General features: G+C 46.6%; 1 protein-coding gene across 3 annotated transcripts in view; it reads left to right on the top strand.

The window, feature by feature from the left end:
• The window catches only part of abat (4-aminobutyrate aminotransferase), a 136,716-nt gene extending 115,260 nt beyond the window's left edge, over positions 1-21,456 (top strand). For all 3 annotated transcript variants that reach the window (XM_071391161.1, XM_071391155.1, XM_071391164.1), the window contains exons 6-16: positions 716-765; positions 1,307-1,387; positions 2,127-2,219; positions 5,919-5,981; positions 6,779-6,842; positions 9,700-9,848; positions 13,244-13,381; positions 16,492-16,659; positions 17,260-17,406; positions 18,939-19,050; positions 19,286-21,456. In XM_071391161.1, coding sequence (XP_071247262.1) covers positions 716-765; positions 1,307-1,387; positions 2,127-2,219; positions 5,919-5,981; positions 6,779-6,842; positions 9,700-9,848; positions 13,244-13,381; positions 16,492-16,659; positions 17,260-17,406; positions 18,939-19,050; positions 19,286-19,407 — 1,187 coding nt within the window. In that variant the 3' untranslated portion in view covers positions 19,408-21,456. The remainder of the gene's footprint in view (positions 1-715; positions 766-1,306; positions 1,388-2,126; positions 2,220-5,918; positions 5,982-6,778; positions 6,843-9,699; positions 9,849-13,243; positions 13,382-16,491; positions 16,660-17,259; positions 17,407-18,938; positions 19,051-19,285) is intronic.
• Positions 21,457-21,812: the final 356 nt, after the last annotated feature.

Here is a 21,812-nt window from a genome sequence, read left to right as displayed (position 1 = left end):
CCTGTAGAGGATACAATACAGGAGGGTATCTGTTCCTGTAGAGGATACAGGAGGGTATCTGTTCCTGGAGAGGTTACAGGAGGGTATCTGTTCCTGGAGAGTTTACAGGAGGGTATCTGTTCCTGGAGAGGTTTCAGGAGGGTATCTGTTCCTGTGGAGATTACAGGAGGTTATCTGTTCCTGGAGAGGTTACAGGAGGTTATCTGTTCCTGGAGAGGTTACAGGAGGGTATCTGTTCCTGGAGAGGATACAGGAGGGTATCTGTTCCTGGAGAGGTTACAGGAGGGTATCTGTTCCTGGAGAGATACAGGAGGGTATCTGTTCCTGGAGAGGTTACAGGAGGGTATCTGTTACTGTAGAGGATACAGTAGGCTATCTCTCCAGGAACAGAGTTGGAGAGCCCTGAGATAGACAGATCCTAGATCAGCACTTCTACTTTGAGACTCTTTGTGGAAACGTTCCCTGGTGTCTGAGCGGTTCCCTCTTCTTGTACTGCCCCCTAGTGGCGGGAACTGGAACTGCTATGCAGGTCTTTATATAAGGCTGACGGTCAAACACTGTAGTGTTTCATGTGCTACATCAGTGGGAATCAGTCTTCTACACTACAATAGTTGGTTAGGTTATAGCTTGTATTTGACTCCATTGGGTTGAAATGGTTTAGTTATAATGAAGTGGTGACACGAATTGTAATATTTCTCTTTATTTTCTCTTTCAGGATACAACCATCCCTCACTCATTAAAGTGATGTCCAACCCCAACAATATGGTAGGGAGGGAGGGAGGGAGGGAGGGAGGGAGGGAGGGAGGGCGTTATGTGGGTTGAATGCTGTAACACAGAATATATTTTGTTATAAAAGTCCCATGATGCTAGTGACTGTTCATTACTGCTTATCACTTTTTAACCATCCCTTATTCACTTTACTTTAACACAATATGTCAGTTGTTGTGTATGTTACATTAGTTTAATTTAATGACTTTATTGTTTCATTCCAAGTCATCATCTCATCACTATAGAGCTGTTGCCTCTGCTGTCTGACAAAATCACTATTTTAGTAGTTCTTCAAAGTAAACAAGACTTGCTGAATACCAACTATCAATCACTTAGATCATGTATTTTCAGGTAGAGATACCTTGTGAAGTAACTGCTCTCTATGAGCTCACAGAAAAAACCTAACGAAATGGAATCTCTCAGCACTAACTGTTATTGAAAACCAATCAGAAGACATTGGAGTTGAACATCTCTCCCCAGGTTTATCTGACAGTCCTGCTTAGTTCCCCATGTTTACCTCTTTCTCCCTTCCTCTCAGAGTGCGTTTGTGAACAGGCCAGCTCTTGGGATCATGCCACCCGAGAACTTTCCGGAAAAGCTGGCGGAAAGCCTTCTCTCAGTGAGTGCCACACACACAACACACACACACACACACAACACACAAACAACACACACACACACACACACACACACGTTGAATACACTGGATTCTTTACTGAAACTAACTAGTGGTGGATTCTAGCTGGACCCCACTACTGTAGACTGACTTCCTCCATTTAAAAAGACCAGAAACTAACTAGTGATGGATTCTAGCTGGACCCCACTACTGTAGACTGACTTCCTCCATTTAAAAAGACCAGAAACTAACTAGTGATGGATTCTAGCTGGACCCCACTACTATAGACTGACTTCCTCCATTTAAAAAGACCAGAAACTAACTAGTGATGGATTCTAGCTGGACCCCACTACTGTAGACTGACTTCCTCCATTTAAAAAGACCAGAAACTAACTAGTGATGGATTCTAGCTGGACCCCACTACTGTAGACTGACTTCCTCCATTTAAAAAGACCAGAAACTAACTAGTGATGGATTCTAGCTGGACCCCACTACTGTAGACTGACTTCCTCCATTTAAAAAGACCAGAAACTAACTAGTGATGGATTCTAGCTGGACCCCACTACTGTAGACTGAATTCCTCCATTTAAAAAGACCAGAAACTAACTAGTGATGGATTCTAGCTGGACCCCACTACTATAGACTGACTTCCTCCATTTTGTGGATTGTGCAATCCTTCTGACTGGATACCATCCAAAATGCTCCTTCTCTCTCCTCCCCACATCTCCTCTCCTCTGTCCAGGTTGCTCCTAGTGGTATGAGCCGTGTTCAGACCATGGCCTGTGGATCCTGCTCCAATGAGAATGCATATAAAGCCATGTTCATCTGGTACAGAGTGAGTACATACAAAGCCCTGTTCATCTGGTACAGAGTGAGTACATACAAAGCCCTGTTCATCTGGTACAGAGTGAGTACATACAAAGCCCTGTTCATCTGGTACAGAGTGAGTACATACAAAGCCCTGTTCATCTGGTACAGAGTGAGTACATACAAAGCCCTGTTCATCTGGTACAGAGTGAGTACATACAAAGCCCTGTTCATCTGGTACAGAGTGAGTACATACAAAGCCCTGTTCATCTGGTACAGAGTGAGTACATACAAAGCCCTGTTCATCTGGTACAGAGTGAGTACATACAAAGCCCTGTTCATCTGGTACAGAGTGAGTACATACAAAGCCCTGTTCATCTGGTACAGAGTGAGTACATACAAAGCCTTGTTCATCTGGTACAGAGTGAGTACATACAAATCCCTGTTCATCTGGTACAGAGTGAGTACATACACTGAGTGGACAAAACATTAAGAACACCTGCTCTTTCAGTCAAATGTATTTCTAAAGCTCTTTTTTACATCAGCCGATGTCACAAAGTGTTTATACATGACATAGACTGACCAGGTGTTATACATGACATAGACTGACCAGGTGTTATACATGACATAGACTGACCAGGTGTTATACATGACATAGACTGACCAGGTGTTATACATGACATACATGACATAGACTGACCAGGTGTTATACATGACAAAGACTGAACAGGTGTTATACATGACAGACTGACCCGGTGTTATACATGACATAGACTGACCAGGTGTTATACATGACAGACTGACCCGGTGTTATACATGACAGACTGACCCGGTGTTATACATGACATAGACTGACCAGGTGTTATACATGACATACACTGACCAGGTGCTATACATGACATAGACTGACCAGGTGTTATACATGACATAGACTGACCAGGTGTTATACATGACATAGACTGACCAGGTGTTATACATGACATAGACTGACCAGGTGTTATACATGACATAGACTGACCAGGTGTTATACATGACATAGACTGACCAGGTGTTATACATGACATACATGACATAGACTGACCAGGTGTTATACATGACATACATGACATAGACTGACCAGGTGTTATACATGACATAGACTGACCAGGTGTTATACATGACATACATGACATAGACTGACCAGGTGTTATACATGACATAGACTGACCGGGTGTTATACATGACATAGACTGACCAGGTGTTATACATGACATAGACTGACCAGGTGTTATACATGACATAGACTGACCAGGTGTTATACATGACGTAGACTGACCAGGTGTTATACATGACATAGACTGACCAGGTGTTATACATGACATAGACTGACCAGGTGTTATACATGACATACATGACATAGACTGACCAGGTGTTATACATGACGTAGACTGACCAGGTGTTATACATGACAAAGACTGACCAGGTGTTATACATGACGTAGACTGACCAGGTGTTATACATGACATAGACTGACCAGGTGTTATACATGACATAGACTGACCAGGTGTTATACATGACATAGACTGACCAGGTGTTATACATGACATACATGACATAGACTGACCAGGTGTTATACATGACAAAGACTGACCAGGTGTTATACATGACGTAGACTGACCAGGTGTTATACATGACATAGACTGACCAGGTGTTATACATGACGTACATGACATAGACTGACCAGGTGTTATACATGACATACATGACATAGACTGACCAGGTGTTATACATGACATAGACTGACCAGGTGTTATACATGACATACATGACATAGACTGACCAGGTGTTATACATGACATAGACTGACCAGGTGTTATACATGACATACATGACATAGACTGACCAGGTGTTATACATGACATAGACTGACCAGGTGTTATACATGACATACATGACATAGACTGACCAGGTGTTATACATGACATAGACTGACCAGGTGTTATACATGACATACATGACATAGACTGACCAGGTGTTATACATGACATACACTGACCAGGTGTTATACATGACATAGACTGACCAGGTGTTATACATGACATAGACTGACCAGGTGTTATACATGACATAGACTGACCAGGTGTTATACATGACATAGACTGACCAGGTGTTATACATGACATACATGACATAGACTGACCAGGTGTTATACATGACAAAGACTGACCAGGTGTTATACATGACGTAGACTGACCAGGTGTTATACATGACATAGACTGACCAGGTGTTATACATGACATACATGACATAGACTGACCAGGTGTTATACATGACATAGACTGACCAGGTGTTATACATGACATAGACTGACCAGGTGTTATACATGACATAGACTGACCAGGTGAATCCAGGTGATCCCTTATTGATGTCACCTGTTAAATCCACTTCAATCAGTGTAGATGAAGGGGAGGAGACAGGTTAAAGAAGGATTTTTTAGCCTTGAGACAATTGAGACATGGATTATGTATGTGTGCCATTCAGAGGGTTAATGGGCAAGACAAAATATTTGAGTGCCTTTGAACAGGGTGTGGTAAGTAGGTGCCAGGCGAACCGGTTTGTGTCATGAACTGCAACGCTGCTGGGTTTTTCACACTCAACAGTTTCTGTGTGTACCAAGAATGGTCCACCACCCAAAGGACATCCAGACAACTTGACACAACTGTGGGAAGCATTGGAGTCAACATGGGCCAGCATCCCTGTGGAGTCAACATGGGCCAGCATCCCTGTGGAGTCAACATGGGCCAGAATACCTGTGGAGTCAACATGGGCCAGGATCCCTGTGGAGTCAACATGGGCCAGAATCCCTGTGGAGTCAACATGGGCCAGCATCCCTGTGGAGTCAACATGGGCCAGCATCCCTGTGGAGTCAACATGGGCCAGGATCCCTGTGGAGTCAACATGGGCCAGAATCCCTGTGGAGTCAACATGGGCCAGCATCCCTGTGGAGTCAACATGGGCCAGAATCCCTGTGGAGTCAACATGGGCCAGAATCCCTGTGGAGTCAACATGGGCCAGAATCCCTGTGGAGTCAACATGGGCCAGAATCCCTGTGGAGTCAACATGGGCCAACATCCCTGTGGAGTCAACATGGGCCAACATCCCTGTGGAGTCAACATGGGCCAGAATCCCTGTGGAGTCAACATGGGCCAGCATCCCTGTGGAGTCAACATGGGCCAGCATCCCTGTGGAGTCAACATGGGCCAGCATCCCTGTGGAGTCAACATGGGCCAGCATCCCTGTGGAGTCAACATGGGCCAGCATCCCTGTGGAGTCAACATGGGCCAGCATCCCTGTGGAGTCAACATGGGCCAGGATCCCTGTGGAGTCAACATGGGCCAGCATCCCTGTGGAGTCAACATGGGCCAGGATCCCTGTGGAACGCTTTCAACACCTTGTAGAATCCAATGCCCTGATGAATTGAGGCTGTTCTGAGGGCAAAATGGGGGCAACTCAATATTAGGAAGGTGTTCTTAATGTTTTGTACACTCAGTGTATATATTTATATACACAATATCTACTCAATATAAGGAGAATATATATACAATATAGATGAAACACTACCATGTTCAGCTGAGACAATCCACATTATATAGTCAATATATTTACAAAATGTACTGTATACCACTGGACACAATTGAAACATAGTATACTGTCTGTCTGTCTGTCTGTTTGTCTTGTCTTGTCTCAGAATAAGGAGAGAGGCCACAACATCCCGTCTGATGAAGACGTGAGCTCCTGTATGATCAACCAGGTGGGTGAAATCTGTTGTATTAGTCGTATGTACGGGATACACATGGTACGCCTCGTCCAATCAAATGCTTACTGGCAGGTTCCTTCTGAACGACGCAACAACAATATGAACTTTTAAAAGATACGAATAGGAACATCAAGTAAATGTCTCGGTAGAATAAACATTTTAATGTTTAATGAACCATTTATAGTCCCGTATTTACATGTATTGGGGAAGGAGGGGATGAGGGGCAGTGTATAAACTGAGCAGTATTGTGTGTGTGTGTGTGTGTGTGTGTGTGTGTGTGTGTGTGTGTGTGTGTGTGTGTGTGTGTGTGTGTGTGTGTGTGTGTGTGTGTGTGTGTGTGTGTGTGAATCAGAGCAGGCCATGACCGGTGTTCCTCTTGACTATTCTTTAGTAGCCACACTAAAAGCACTCTCACGCTCTAATTCTCTCTCTCTCTCCCATGTTCTCCCTCGTTCTCCCTCCTCTCCCTTGTTCTCCCTCGTTCTCCCTCATTCTCTCTCTCATTCTCTCTCTCTCCCTCATTCTCTCTCTCCTCCCTCATTCTCTCTCTCCTCCCTCTTTCTCTCTCTCTGTCCCTCATTCTCTCTCTCCTCCCTCTTTCTCTCTCTCTGTCCCTCATTCTCTCTCTCCTCCCTCATTCTCTCTCTCCTCCCTCATTCTCTCTCTCCTCCCTCATTCTCTCTCTCTGTCCCTCATTCTCTCTCTCTGTCCCTCATTCTCTCTCTCCTCTGTACTCGCTCCCTCATTCTCTCTCCCCTCCTCTCCTCTCTCCCTTGTTCTATCTCTCTCAGAGCCCTGGCTGTCCAGACGTCAGCATCCTGTCATTTATGGGTGGATTTCATGGCAGAACAATGGGTCAGTGAGGTTAAATATTTTACACATCTTCTTGTTGAATGAAAGTAAAATAACAGACCTGCCTCATCAGATGGTGGCATTGCAGTGTATTGGTTGCAAGAAATCGCCATCCACCATGAGACCCACAAAGACCCAAAAGACATGGCTTCTAGTCACCTTACACTCCCAGAAGCTGCTCATAGGAGCTGTTTTATAGACCTAGACACTGAACCCAAAATGACAGAGTTTGGTGCACATTCTGTCATGCTGGCGGGCGACTTCAATGTCCACCATGAAGACTGGCTGGGTAGCCGAACAACTGTCATGCTGGCGGGCGACTTCAATGTCCACCATGAAGACTGGCTGGGTGGCCGAAGAACTGTCATGCTGGCGGGCGACTTCAATGTCCACCATGAAGACTGGCTGGCTAGCCGAACAACTGTCATGCTGGTTGCCGGGCCGACAGCTTGTAAGCTGCTTAGGCCTACAGCAGATTGTGGTTACCGCAACCAGAGGAGATCACATCCTGGACCTCATCATGACTGACCTTCCGGCTGTGTCTACAACACTCGCCAACCTGGGCACCTCGGACCACAACCCTGTCCTAGTAAAGCTTCCTCTGCCTGCATACAGAGACAAGCCTTACAAGAGGAAAGTGTCACAATACAACACAGCTAGCTACTGGGGAATGCCAGGCTTTATCACATCCACTGACTGGCAGAAAGTCTTCTCTGAGGAAGATACGGAGAAGATGTATGACTAGAACAATGACATCCCCCATGATGCCACGGAGCAATTCATCCCCAGCAGAACTCTCACCAGACAGCCTGGGGGAAAGTATGGTTTGACGAAAGACCAGGAGAGCAGAACTCACCAGACAGCCTGCGGGAAAAGTATGGTTTGACGAAAGACCAGGAGAGCAGAACTCTCACCAGACAGCCTGCGGGAAAAGAATGGTTTGACGAAAGTCCAGGAGAGCAGAACTGTCACCAGACAGCCTGGGGGAAAGTATGGTTTGACGAAAGACCAGGAGAGCAGAACTGTCACCAGACAGCCTGGGGGAAAGTATGGTTTGACGAAAGTCCAGGAGAGCAGAACTGTCACCAGACAGCCTGGGGGAAAGTATGGTTTGACGAAAGACCAGGAGAGCAGAACTGTCACCAGACAGCCTGGGGGAAAGTATGGTTTGACGAAAGTCCAGGAGAGCAGCAAGGACGAAGAAACGTAGCCCCCCCCCCCCCCCCCCAACAGCTAAGAAAAAAACTAGCGCCAACAAGCAGCAGTTTGCCCAAGTCAGACACATTCAACCAGACTGAGAAGCAAGCTAGAAGGAACCGGGATATCAAACTCACAAAGGTACTCACTGATAACACCCTAAGCAGCAAGAGATGGTGGAGGCTCGTCAACTCCCTCTCTGGTAGAGCTGCTAACTCTGATATCCCTGTCATCATACACCACGACGTAACACACATCACTGCATGGGGACAAAGAAGAAGTGTTCTGCGAGGCTTTTGCACAGAAATGCCACCTACAAGATGCAACAGACTCTTGCTCCACGTATGGAGTTTTCCTCTAGCTGCTCTACCGAGACCCATTCAAACCCCAAGGACATCAACAGGCTCCTGAAAAGCCTGAAGCCTGACAGAGACTGACAGCTCCACATAACCCAGATGTGAGCCAGTCGACATGGATTAGAATCACACTGCCCTTTGACTTCCTCCTTTCTCTTCCCCTACTGTCCTGTCTGTTCCGCTACTGTCCTGTCTGTTCCCCTACTGTCCTGTCTGTTCCGCTACTGTCCTGTCTGTTCCCCTACTGTCCTGTCTGTTCCCCTACTGTCCTGTCTGTTCCCCTACTGTCCTGTCTGTTCCCCTACTGTCCTGTCTGTTCCCCTACTGTCCTGTCTGTTCCGCTACTGTCCTGTCTGTTCCGCTACTGTCCTGTCTGTTCCCCTACTGTCCTGTCTGTTCCCCTACTGTCCTGTCTGTTACCCTACTGTCCTGTCTGTTCAATAAAAATACAATAGAATACAAAAGGAGCGGGACTTCCCTATCCTGATCCACCATTCTGAGGACTGCCCTATCCTGATCCACCATCCTGAGGACTGCTCTATCCTGATCCACCATTCTGAGGACTGCTCTATCCTGAACCACCATTCTGAGGACTGCCCTATCCTGATCCACCATCCTGAGGACTGCTCTATCCTGATCCACCATTCTGAGGACTGCTCTATCCTGATCCACCATTCTGAGGACTGCCCTATCCTGATCCACCATTCTGAGGACTGCTCTATCCTGATCCACCATTCTGAGGACTGCTCTATCCTGATCCACCATTCTGAGGACTGCCCTATCCTGATCCACCATTCTGAGGACTGCACTATCCTGATCCACCATTCTGAGGACGTCCTGATCCACCATCCTGAGGACTTCCTGATCCACCATCCTGAGGACTTCCTGATCCACCATCCTGAGGACTTCCTGGTCCACCATCCTGAGGACTTCCTGGTCCACCATCCTGAGGACTTCCTGGTCCACCATCCTGAGGACTTCCTGGTCCACCATCCTGAGGACTTCCTGATCCACCATTCTGAGGACTTCCTGATCCTGGTCCACCATCCTGAGGACTTCCTGGTCCACCATCCTGAGGACTTCCTGGTCCACCATTCTGAGGACTTCCCTATCCTGATGTTTTTTATATTTTTTTATTGAACCTTTATTTAACTAGACAAGTCAGTTAAGATCCAGCATCCTGCTCTCTCGTTTAGTTTTACGGTAGCGTAACAGGATGTAAGCTCGTGAGATCAGGATGCTCCAACGAGGATAGGACTGCCCCACTCCTTAAAAACAACAACTCACTTTGTCTGATCTGTTTTCAGGTTGCTTGGCAACGACGCACTCCAAGGCCATCCACAAGCTGGATGTGCCGTCATTTGATTGGCCGATCGCTCCCTTCCCTAAACTGAAGTACCCTCTGGAGGAGTTCACACGGGAGAACGCACAGGAAGAGGCCCGCTGCCTGGAGGAGGTGCGTGTGTGCGTGTGTGTGTGTGTGTGTGTGTGTGTGTGTGTGTGTGTGTGTTAGGATTTAATATTTTCCTGAGATTCTACCAATTTTCCCGGTATTCCCGTTCAAACTCGAAGTGCTATTTTAAAAGCATATAATATCAGCCCAAAAACACATCTGACATGATTATACTACTGTAAATGGAGAAATAGACACATGATTATACTACTGTAAATGGAGAAATAGACACATGATTATACTACTGTAAATGGAGAAATAGACACATGATTATACTACTGTAAATGGAGAAATAGACACATGATTATACTACTGTAAATGGAGGAATAGACACATGATTATACTACTGTAAATGGAGGAATAGACACATGATTATACTACTGTAAATGGAGAAATAGACACATGATTATACTACTGTAAATGGAGAAATAGACATGATTATACTACTGTAAATGGAGAAATAGACACATGATTATACTACTGTAAATGGAGAAATAGACACATGATTATACTACTGTAAATGGAGAAATAGACACATGATTATACTACTGTAAATGGAGAAATAGACACATGATTATACTACTGTAAATGGAGGAATAGACACATGATTATACTACTGTAAATGGAGGAATAGACACATGATTATACTACTGTAAATGGAGAAATAGACACATGATTATACTACTGTAAATGGAGAAATAGACATGATTATACTACTGTAAATGGAAGAATAGACACATGATTATACTACTGTAAATGGAGAAATAGACACATGATTATACTACTGTAAATGGAGAAATAGACACATGATTATACTACTGTAAATGGAGAAATAGACACATGATTATACTACTGTAAATGGAGAAATAGACACATGATTATACTACTGTAAATGGAGGAATAGACACATGATTATACTACTGTACATGGAGGAATAGACACATGATTATACTACTGTAAATGGAGAAATAGACACATGATTATACTACTGTAAATGGAGAAATAGACACATGATTATACTACTGTAAATGGAGAAATAGACACATTGGTTGCAATTGAATCAATCTCAAAGTTCTATCAAAGTCACCACACTATTTGGTTGATAGTTTTAATGTAGGTCTATGAACCACTGTTTACTGACTGGTATTTTCTAGTTTTAATGTAGGTCTATGAACCACTGACTGGTATTGTCTAGTTTTAATGTAGGTCTATGAACCACTGACTGGTATAGAGTAGTTTTAATGTAGGTCTATGAACCACTGACTGGTATAGACTAGTTTTAATGTAGGTCTATGAACCACTGACTGGTATAGACTAGTTTTAATGTAGGTCTATGAACCACTGACTGGTATAGACTAGTTTTAATGTCGGTCTATGAACCACTGACTGGTATAGTCTAGTTTTAATGTAGGTCTATGAACCACTGACTGGTATAGTCTAGTTTTAATGTAGGTCTATGAACCACTGTTGACTGACTGGTACTGTCTAGTTTTAATGTAGTCCTATGAACCTCTGTTGGCCGACTAGTAAAATATGATGAGGTTATTAGAGTCTAGTGAAAATGCCATTTATTTTAGTCTACCTTTATCTGAAAGATGCAGCTTGGTCCTTTTCTCTCTCCGCACACCTGGCTATCAGGCAGTTATTTTTATTTCTCTTGTTGTGGTGATTTGGTCAGAGGGAACATGTCTGATTCTCCACTAATCAAACCGATCAGCTGTAGCAGAGATTCAGTACCACGGATAGCGCTGTGGTTTATCAATTGACCGCGTATCTAAACCCACTGTGAATCATACACCATTCTACTTTTGGCTAAATTTAATGTAAAAGATAACATTTACTTGTTAGCATTCGTTATCAGGTGTTAGCATTCATTATCAGGTGTTAGCATTCGTTATCAGGTGTTAGCATTCGTTATCAGGTGTTAGCATTCGTTATCAGTTGTTAGCATTCGTTATCAGGTGTTAGCATTCGTTATCAGTTGTTAGCATTCGTTATCAGGTGTTAGCATTCGTTATCAGGTGTTAGCATTCGTTATCAGGTGTTAGCATTCGTTATCAGTTGTTAGCATTCGTTATCAGGTGTTAGCATTCGTTATCAGTTGTTAGCATTCGTTATCAGGTGTTAGCATTCGTTATCAGGTGTTAGCATTCGTTATCAGGTGTTAGCATTCGTTATCAGGTGTTAGCATTCGTTATCAGGTGTTAGCATTCGTTATCAGTTGTTAGCATTCGTTAGCCTAAAAATCAATGGTAGGCATATTTCTAGCAATAAAGTCAATGATAATCTCTCAAGGCTCCATGGGTCTTTCGGTCACGGCCCGGCTGCGACAGAGCCTGGACTCTAACCAGGATCTCTAGTAGCACAGCTAGCTGTGTCTTAGACCACTGAGACAGAGCCTGGACTCTAACCAGGATCTCTAGTAGCACAGCTAGCTGTGTCTTAGACCACTGAGACAGAGCCTGGACTCTAACCAGGATCTCTAGTAGCACAGCTAGCTGTGTCTTAGACCACTGAGACAGAGCCTGGACTCTAACCAGGATCTCTAGTAGCACAGCTAGCTGTGTCTTAGACCACTGAGACAGAGCCTGGACTCTAACCAGGATCTCTAGTAGCACAGCTAGCTGTGTCTTAGACCACTGAGACAGAGCCTGGACTCTAACCCAGGATCTCTAGCAGCACAGCTAGCTGTGTCTTAGACCACTGCGCCACAGGGAGGCCCTCCCATTATTTTTCAACATGAAAAACAGACTCTGTCAGAAACAGAGTAAATATAATTGTAGGTAGGCCTAACTGTGATTGTAGCTGACTGATTCTCAAGACCCAGCCAAACAAATGTAGAGAAGCATTCTACACACAAACTTAGGCTACAGGCTCCGTAAAACAACCTGGTGGTCCTACCCCATAGCAAACTAACTAACTAAATCATTTGCATAGGCTATAGGCTGTACCTTTTGGGCTCTCAAAACGTGCACAGTGCACCAATGCTTCCTGTTTTCTGATCTTGGTCACAAGTTGGCCACAGACAGGGGTGACCTGGATCGTGTGCATCAAACCGCTGCTGCAGGTATTTTGACCTGTGTGCGTGCGTGCGTGCGTGCGTGCGTGCGCGCGTGCGTGCTGTCTGTCTGTCTGTCTGTCGGTACGCCCCCCAGGTAGAGGACCTGATAGTCCAGTGGCGTCAGAAGGGCCGGCCAGTGGCTGGGATAGTGATTGTGTGTGTGTGTTCCCCAGGTAGAGGACCTGATAGTCCAGTGGCGTCAGAAGGGCCGGCCGGTGGCTGGGATAGTGATTGTGTGTGTGTGTGTTCCCCAGGTAGAGGACCTGATAGTCCAGTGGCGTCAGAAGGGCCGGCCGGTGGCTGGGATAGTGATTGTGTGTGTGTGTGTGTTCCCCAGGTAGAGGACCTGATAGTCCAGTGGCGTCAGAAGGGCCGGCCGGTGGCTGGGATAGTGATTGAACCCATCCAGGCTGAGGGAGGAGACAACCACGCAACACCTGACTTCTTCAAGAAGCTACGGAACATCGCACGCAAGGTTGGGGGGGGGGGAGGGTCATACACACTGTAGTCTGGGGAGGGGGGAGGAGGGGGGAGTCATACACACTGTAGTCTGGAGAGGGAGGAGGGGGGGAGGGGGTCATACACACTGTAGTCTGGGGAGGGAGGAGGGGGGGAGGGGGTCATACACACTGTAGTCTGGGGAGGGAGGAGGGGGGGAGGGGGTCATACACACTGTAGTCTGGGGAGGGAGGGAGTCATACACACTGTAGTCTGGGGAGGGAGGGAGTCATACACACTGTAGTCTGGGGAGGGAGGGAGGAGGGGGGGGGAGTCATACACACTGTAGTCTGGAGAGGGAGGGAGGAGGGGGGGGAGTCATACACACTGTAGTCTGGAGAGGGAGGGAGGAGGGGGGGGGAGTCATACACACTGTAGTCTGGAGAGGGAGGAGGGGGGAGGGGGTCATACACACTGTAGTCTGGGGAGGGAGGGAGTCATACACACTGTAGTCTGGGGAGGGAGGGAGTCATACACACTGTAGTCTGGGGAGGGAGGGAGGAGGTGGGGGGGGAGTCATACACACTGTAGTCTGGAGAGGGAGGGAGGAGGGGGGGGGAGTCATACACACTGTAGTCTGGAGAGGGAGGGAGGAGGGGGGGGGAGTCATACACACTGTAGTCTGGAGAGGGAGGGAGGAGGGGGGGGGGGGAGTCATACACACTGTAGTCTGGAGAGGGGGGGGGAGTCATACACACTGTAGTCTGGAGAGGGAGGGAGGAGGGGGGGGGGAGTCATACACACTAGTCTGGGGGGGAGGGGGGAGAGTCATTAACAAGGTAGACTGGAGAGGGAGGAAGGGGATGAGAGTCATACACAAGGTAGACTGGAGAGGGAGGAGAGTGTGGAGGGGGGGAGTCATACACAAGGTAGTCTGGAGAGGGAGAGAGGGGATGAGAGTCATACACAAGGTAGACTGGAGAGGGAGAGAGGGGATGAGAGTCATTAACAAGGTAGACTGGAGAGGGAGGGAGGGGATGAGAGTCATACACAAGGTAGACTGGAGAGGGAGAGAGGGGATGAGAGTCATACACAAGGTAGACTGGAGAGGGAGAGAGGGGATGAGAGTCATACACAAGGTAGACTGGAGAGGGAGAGAGGGGATGAGAGTCATACACAAGGTAGACTGGAGAGGGAGAGAGGGGATGAGAGTCATTAACAAGGTAGACTGGAGAGGGAGGGAGGGGATGAGAGTCATACACAAGGTAGACTGGAGAGGGAGAGAGGGGATGAGAGTCATTAACAAGGTAGACTGGAGAGGGAGAGAGGGGATGAGAGTCATACACAAGGTAGACTGGAGAGGGAGAGAGGGGATGAGAGTCATACACAAGGTAGACTGGAGAGGGAGGGAGGGGATGAGAGTCATACACAAGGTAGACTGGAGAGGGAGAGAGGGGATGAGAGTCATACACAAGGTAGACTGGAGAGGGAGGGAGGGGATGAGAGTCATACACAAGGTAGTCTGGAGAGAGAGGGAGGGGATGAGAGTCATACACAAGGTAGTCTGGAGAGGGAGGAAGGGGATGAGAGTCATTAACAAGGTAGACTGGAGAGGGAGGGAGGGGATGAGAGTGATACACAAGGTAGTCTGGAGAGGGAGAGAGGGGATGAGAGTCATACACAAGGTAGTCTGGAGAGGGGGGATGAGAGTCATACACAAGGTAGTCTGGAGAGGGAGGGAGGGGATGAGAGTCATACACAATGTAGGGCTGGGCAATATGGCCAAAATCTCATATCCCGATATAGGTCATTTCATATCCCGATAACGATACATATCACGATATAGCACATTTTCTGTAAATTCAATTAATAAATATTTTATATAAAATGACCACATGTAAAGACCTATTTCTTATTACATTTTGAATTAAACTCAACAAATAAAAGGTACATATAATCATATTTGATTATTTCTCCTTTTATTTAGAATTTTAATTTAATTTTCAATTAAGCATTTTAACAAAATATCAAATATTAATGTATAAAATGTAAATAGAAAACACTTCAACTATTGTTGCAAACAAAATAAATATAGGCCTAAAATATATATATGTGGGCTTGCCTGTTTGGCATGTTATTTTTGCCATTAATACGTGTCACGTATCAATGTGCATTTGGAACCTTGGGTCGAGTGTTAGCATCGAGTCACGAAACCCCCGTTTCTCGACCGTGTAAATTGGGGCCATGTCTTTGCAGATGTAAGTTGTAACGGCAGCTGTTATCTCCTTCCATCTTCGTGATTCTTTGCCATATAGTGTGCCGCGGGCAAAAGCCTCTTGCAACATCTGAGTCGAGGGTTTGTTTTGAGCACTCTACTGTACTTGTTTGGGTCTCATCCGTAGACTCTCTCCGTACTCTCTCCGTACTCTCTCCGGACTCTCTCGCTACACTCGCATTAACATCTGCTAACCATGTGTATGTGACTAATAAAATTTGATTTGATTTGATTTGATTTGATTTACTGTTTCACATGATTCTTGCGTAGGTGGTAAAGGAGGTTAGTGGTGTTTGAGTCTGTTGTCGGGACCGGCCTGCGGAATATTTAGCAGAGGATGGTTTTCTGGTCCGTGTCAGACTTTTCATACCCAAACCAAGTCCATACGACCGAAGTAGCCCCTCTTTTAGGTACGAGCTCCGTGTCTCTGTACTCTGTGTCACGTTCACTCTCCTCCATGTTTGTTTGTGTTGCAAATGTCCTTCCACAACGCAAAGCGTCATCCAATTGACTACAAATATCGCCGTAAAGAGTGTGATTTGCGACACAATGAAATAAACGATAGAGCATAATATAAAACCATAGACGTTTTTCTATCGTCACACGATATATATCGTCATATCGCCCAGCCCTAACACATGGTATATATCGTCATATCGCCCAGCCCTAACACATGGTATATATCGTCATATCGCCCAGCCCTAACACATGGTAGTCTGGGGTGACAATGAAATAAAGTCCATCCATCCATCATGGAAGGAACAAAACATCCTCCCCTCCTCTCCTCCCTCCCCCCTCCTCCCCCCCTTCTCCTCCCCCCCTTCTCCTCCCCTCCCCCCCTCTCCTCCCCTCCCCCCTCCCCCCTCTCTCAGCATGGCAGTGCGTTCCATGTGGATGAGGTGCAGACAGGTGGAGGAGCTACCGGAAAGTTCTGGGCTCATGAACACTGGGGGATGGACGACCCTGCTGACATCGTCTCCTTCAGCAAGAAGATGCTCACTGGAGGTTTTTACCATAAAGACGAGCTGCAGGCAGACAAGGTAACACACACACACACAGGACACACACAGGACACACACACAGGACACACACACACAGGACACACACACACACACACAGGACACACACACACAGGACACACACACACACACACACACAGGACACACACACACACACAGGACACACACACACACAGGACACACACACACACACAGGACACACACACACACACAGGACACACACACACACACAGGACACACACACACAGGACACACACACACAGGACACACACACACAGGACACACACACAGGACAGACACACACACACACACACACAGGACACACACACACACACACACACACACACACACACACACACACACACACACACACACACACACACACACACACACACACACACAGGACACACACACAGGACACACACACAGGACACACACACACACACGCAGGCATATAAGGTACATACAGGACACACACACACGCAGGCATATAAGGTACATACAGGACACACACACACACACACACACACACACACACATGCACACACGCATGCACACACACACTTTGTTTATGTGTGCAATGTATAACCGTATTCTGGCTGTGTGTGTTTTCTTTCCCAGGCCTACCGTATCTTTAACACGTGGATGGGTGACCCGTCTAAGAACCTGTTCCTGGCTGAGGTTCTGAACGTGATCCGCCGAGAGAACCTTCTGGAGGAGGTGACCCGCTCTGGGAAGACTCTGCTACAGGGACTCTACCAACTACAGGTACCAGAGACTCTACCAACTACAGGTACCAGAGACTCTACCAACTACAGGCACTAGAGACAGAGACTCTACCAACTACAGGTACCAGAGACTCTACCAACTACAGGTACCAGAGACTCTACCAACTACAGGTACCAGAGACTCTACCAACTACAGGTACTAGAGACTCTACCAACTACAGGTACCAGAGACTCTACCAACTACAGGTACTAGAGACTCTACCAACTACAGGTACCAGAGACTCTACCAACTACAGGCACTAGAGACAGAGACTCTACCAACTACAGGTACTAGAGACAGAGACTCTACCAACAACAGGTACTAGAGACAGAGACTCTACCAACTACAGGTACCAGAGACTCTACCAACTACAGGTACCAGAGACTCTACCAACTACAGGTACTAGAGACTCTACCAACTACAGGTACCAGAGACTCTACCAACTACAGGTACTAGAGACTCTACCAACTACAGGTACCAGAGACTCTACCAACTACAGGTACTAGAGACTCTACCAACTACAGGTACCAGAGACTCTACCAACTACAGGTACCAGAGACTCTACCAACTACAGGTACCAGAGACTCTACCAACTACAGGTACTAGAGACTCTACCAACTACAGGTACCAGAGACTCTACCAACTACAGGTACTAGAGACTCTACCAACTACAGGTACCAGAGACTCTACCAACTACAGGTACTAGAGACTCTACCAACTACAGGTACCAGAGACTCTACCAACTACAGGTACTAGAGACTCTACCAACTACAGGTACCAGAGACTCTACCAACTACAGGTACCAGAGACTCTACCAACTACAGGTACTAGAGACTCTACCAACTACAGGTACCAGAGACTCTACCAACTACAGGTACCAGAGACTCTACCGACTACAGGTACCAGAGACAGAGACTCTACCAACTACAGGTACTAGAGACAGAGACTCTACCAACTACAGGTACTAGAGATTCTACCAACTACAGGTACCAGAGACCGAGACTCTACCGACTACAGGTACCAGAGACCGAGACTCTACCAACTACAGGTACCAGAGATTCTACCAACTACAGGTACCAGAGACCGAGACTCAACCGACTACAGGTACCAGAGACCGAGACTCTACCGACTACAGGTACCAGAGACAGAGACTCTACCAACTACAGGTACTAGAGACAGAGACTCTACCAACTACAGGTACTAGAGACAGAGACGCTACCAACTACAGGTACTAGAGACAGAGACTCTACCAACTACAGGTACTAGAGACAGAGACTCTACCAATTACAGGTACCAGAGACTCTACCAACTACAGGTACTAGAGACAGAGACTCTACCAACTACAGGTACTAGAGACAGAGACTCTACCAACTACAGGTACCAGAGACTCTACCAACTACAGGTACCAGAGACTCTACCAACTACAGGTACCAGAGACTCTACCAACTACAGGTACCAGAGACAGAGACTCTACCAACTACAGGTACCAGAGACGTTGTGTGTGCATGCTAACGTCTGTACCTCTCCTTCAGGACCAGTACCCTAACCTGTTGAGCAGTGCTCGGGGACAGGGGACATTCTGTGCCATCGACATCCGTGATGACGCCACACGCAACAGCATCATCCTCAGAGCCCGGGACAAGGGTAAGACACACTATTCACACACAACCCCCCCCACACACACACCCACAGATGGATGGACAGACAGACAGACAGACGGATGGCTGGATGGATGGATAGAGACACGCCCGTGTACAAACACACAACCCACACACACAGATATGGACGGACAGATAGACAGAAACACCTGCGTACACACTCATATACACACTCCACGCTGGTGATCTTCTCTGTAACCTCTATCTTCTCTGTCTCTCAGGTGTTCTGCTGGGTGGCTGTGGAGATCGGTCCATCCGGTTCCGCCCTGCTCTGGTGTTTAAAGAGTACCATGTTCACATGTTCCTGAACGTGTTCAGCGACGTCCTGGCAGAACACAACTAGAACCCTGCCCCGGTCCCGTCCACACTGGACTGACCAACATAGGCCAAGACCAACTGGGGATGCGGTGTAGGAGAGAGGAAGCACAAGAGTCTTAACCTATAACAGAGGTTCACACAGTAACGCATACACTTAAAGGGATGCTACGGGATTTTGGCAATGAAGCCCTTTTTCTCCTTTCCCAGAGTCAGATGATACTCGTGGATACCATTTTTATGTATCTGTATGCTGTTCGAAGGAAGTTGCTAACTAGCACAATTGCTAACTAGCGCAATTGCTAACTAGCGCTAGCGCAATTGCTAACTAGCGCTAGCGCAATTGCTAACTAGCATTAGCACAATGACTGGAAACATTGGCTCGTGAAACTACCTCTAACTTCCTTCAACCTGGAGACACAGAGACATAAAAATGGTATCTATGAGTTCATCTGACTCTGGGGAAGTAGATAAAGGGCCTCACTGCCACAATCCCAAAGTCTCCCTTTAACACATACTCAAACACACACCATACACACACACACACACACACACTTGAATTTGTCCCATTGCTAATGTGGCAGTCCTAGCATTCCTCATGTCACAGTAATGTCCTAATGATACGCCTGCAAAAGGCACAAGCACAAAACATAGTCTTATTTTGGTCATATCACACAAACCCTCCAACTCCCTAACAGATGAAGGCACAGACAGATGTTTTAGAACAAACACACCTGACAGGAGTGGTTAGCGGCAAGCTAACCTAAACGAGGTTGTAATGATACAAAATGGCCGCCGCACGCCGACCCTTTAGCCCCTGACCTTGAGATGATGTCCTAGTTTGGGTTCTGTGGGGTCCTCTGAGTGTCCTAGTTTGGGTTCTGTGGGGTCCTCTGAGTGTCCTAGTTTGGGTTCTGTGGGGTCCTCTGAGTGTCCTAGTTTGGGTTCTGTGGGGTCCTCTGAGTGTCCTAGTTTGGGTTCTGTGGGGTCCTCTGAGTGTCCTAGTTTGGGTTCTGTGGGGTCCTCTGAGTGTCCTAGTTTGGGTTCTGTGGGGTCCTCTGAGTGTCCTAGTTTGGGTTCTGTGGGGTCCTCTGAGTGTCCTAGTTTGGGTTCTGTGGGGTCCTCTGAGTGTCCTAGTTTGGGTTCTGTGGGGTCCTCTGAGTGTCCTAGTTTGGGTTCTGTGGGGTCCTCTGAGTGTCCTAGTTTGGGTTCTGTGGGGTCCTCTGAGTGTCCTAGTTTGGGTTCTGTGGGGTCCTCTGAGTGTCCTAGTTTGGGTTCTGTGGGGTCCTCTGAGTGTCCTAGCTCTTTTTAACAGAACAATTATGTTTCCTTTTGATTTGGATTATCTCAACCCCAGACATTGGGATTTTGTGAAGGAGAATATTATATTAGATGATGTAGTGTGTCTGCATGTTGTTGTTCCTGAACTTCCTTTGGGTTGAATGAATGGAGAACTGGGTTCCAGACTCACTGTACGTCAGGGCTAACAGTCTATTTTAAACCCCCCCACTTACTAACACATAACCACACTTACCTACAGATATACCCATGTTTAAAATTGAAGGCAGGTTTTTGCAGTCAGGACCGCTAAATAAAAAGCTGTATTATATTTGTTGACTTGTTTGGGACGTAGTCGTATTAGAGTGCATCTTGCCATATTCATCCCGTTTCCTCGTGAAACAACTGGACTCCTTATTGATGTACAGCACAAGGTGTCTACGTTGTTCTCAATGCCTGCTGTTGTTGTTGTTTTAAACGTTGTGGACAGGTTGAAATAGCAGCAGTAACACCAAGGAGACGGCTTCAGCATTACCCACTGTAGAAGCTTTATAATATGGCCATGACGATGGTGATGACGATTACAGTGATGATCAATACCTGTCTTGTTAACCAGCCCAATCATTATTGTATAGAGAGCTGATTACCTGTTAACCCTTAACAATAGTAGAAGCATTGCTATCGTTTTGTTTACATTGTTCTGTGAGGTTAAAGGTTATTGCAGATCTCTAATTATTGTTGTCTATGAAGCATCCTCTCTATGTATCCTAAAATAAAACCAGAATCACATTGTAATGAATTCCTCTTGAGTTTGTGTGTTCCTTATCATATGGTTCTGTTTGCCTTGTCCACAACAGTGGAGAGGGGTGTGTGTTCCTTATCATATGGTTCTACATGGGGGGAGGTGTTTACCACTGTAGCCTACATGGGGGGGTGTTTACCACTGTAGCCTACATGGGGGGGTGTTTACCACTGTAGCCTACATGGGGGGGTGTTTACCACTGTAGCCTACATGGGGGGATGTGTTTACCACTGCAGCCTACATGGGGGGAGGTGTTTACCACTGCAGCCTACATGGGGGGAGGTGTTTACCACTGCAGCCTACATGGGGGAGGTGTTTACCACTGCAGCCTACATGGGGGAGGTGTTTACCAC

This window comes from Salvelinus alpinus, chromosome 1, assembly GCF_045679555.1.
Source record: "Salvelinus alpinus chromosome 1, SLU_Salpinus.1, whole genome shotgun sequence".
Classification (NCBI taxonomy): Eukaryota; Metazoa; Chordata; class Actinopteri; order Salmoniformes; family Salmonidae; genus Salvelinus; species Salvelinus alpinus.
The sequence above is the reverse complement of the archived record's forward strand: the minus strand, read 5'-3'. Positions and strand labels throughout refer to the sequence as shown.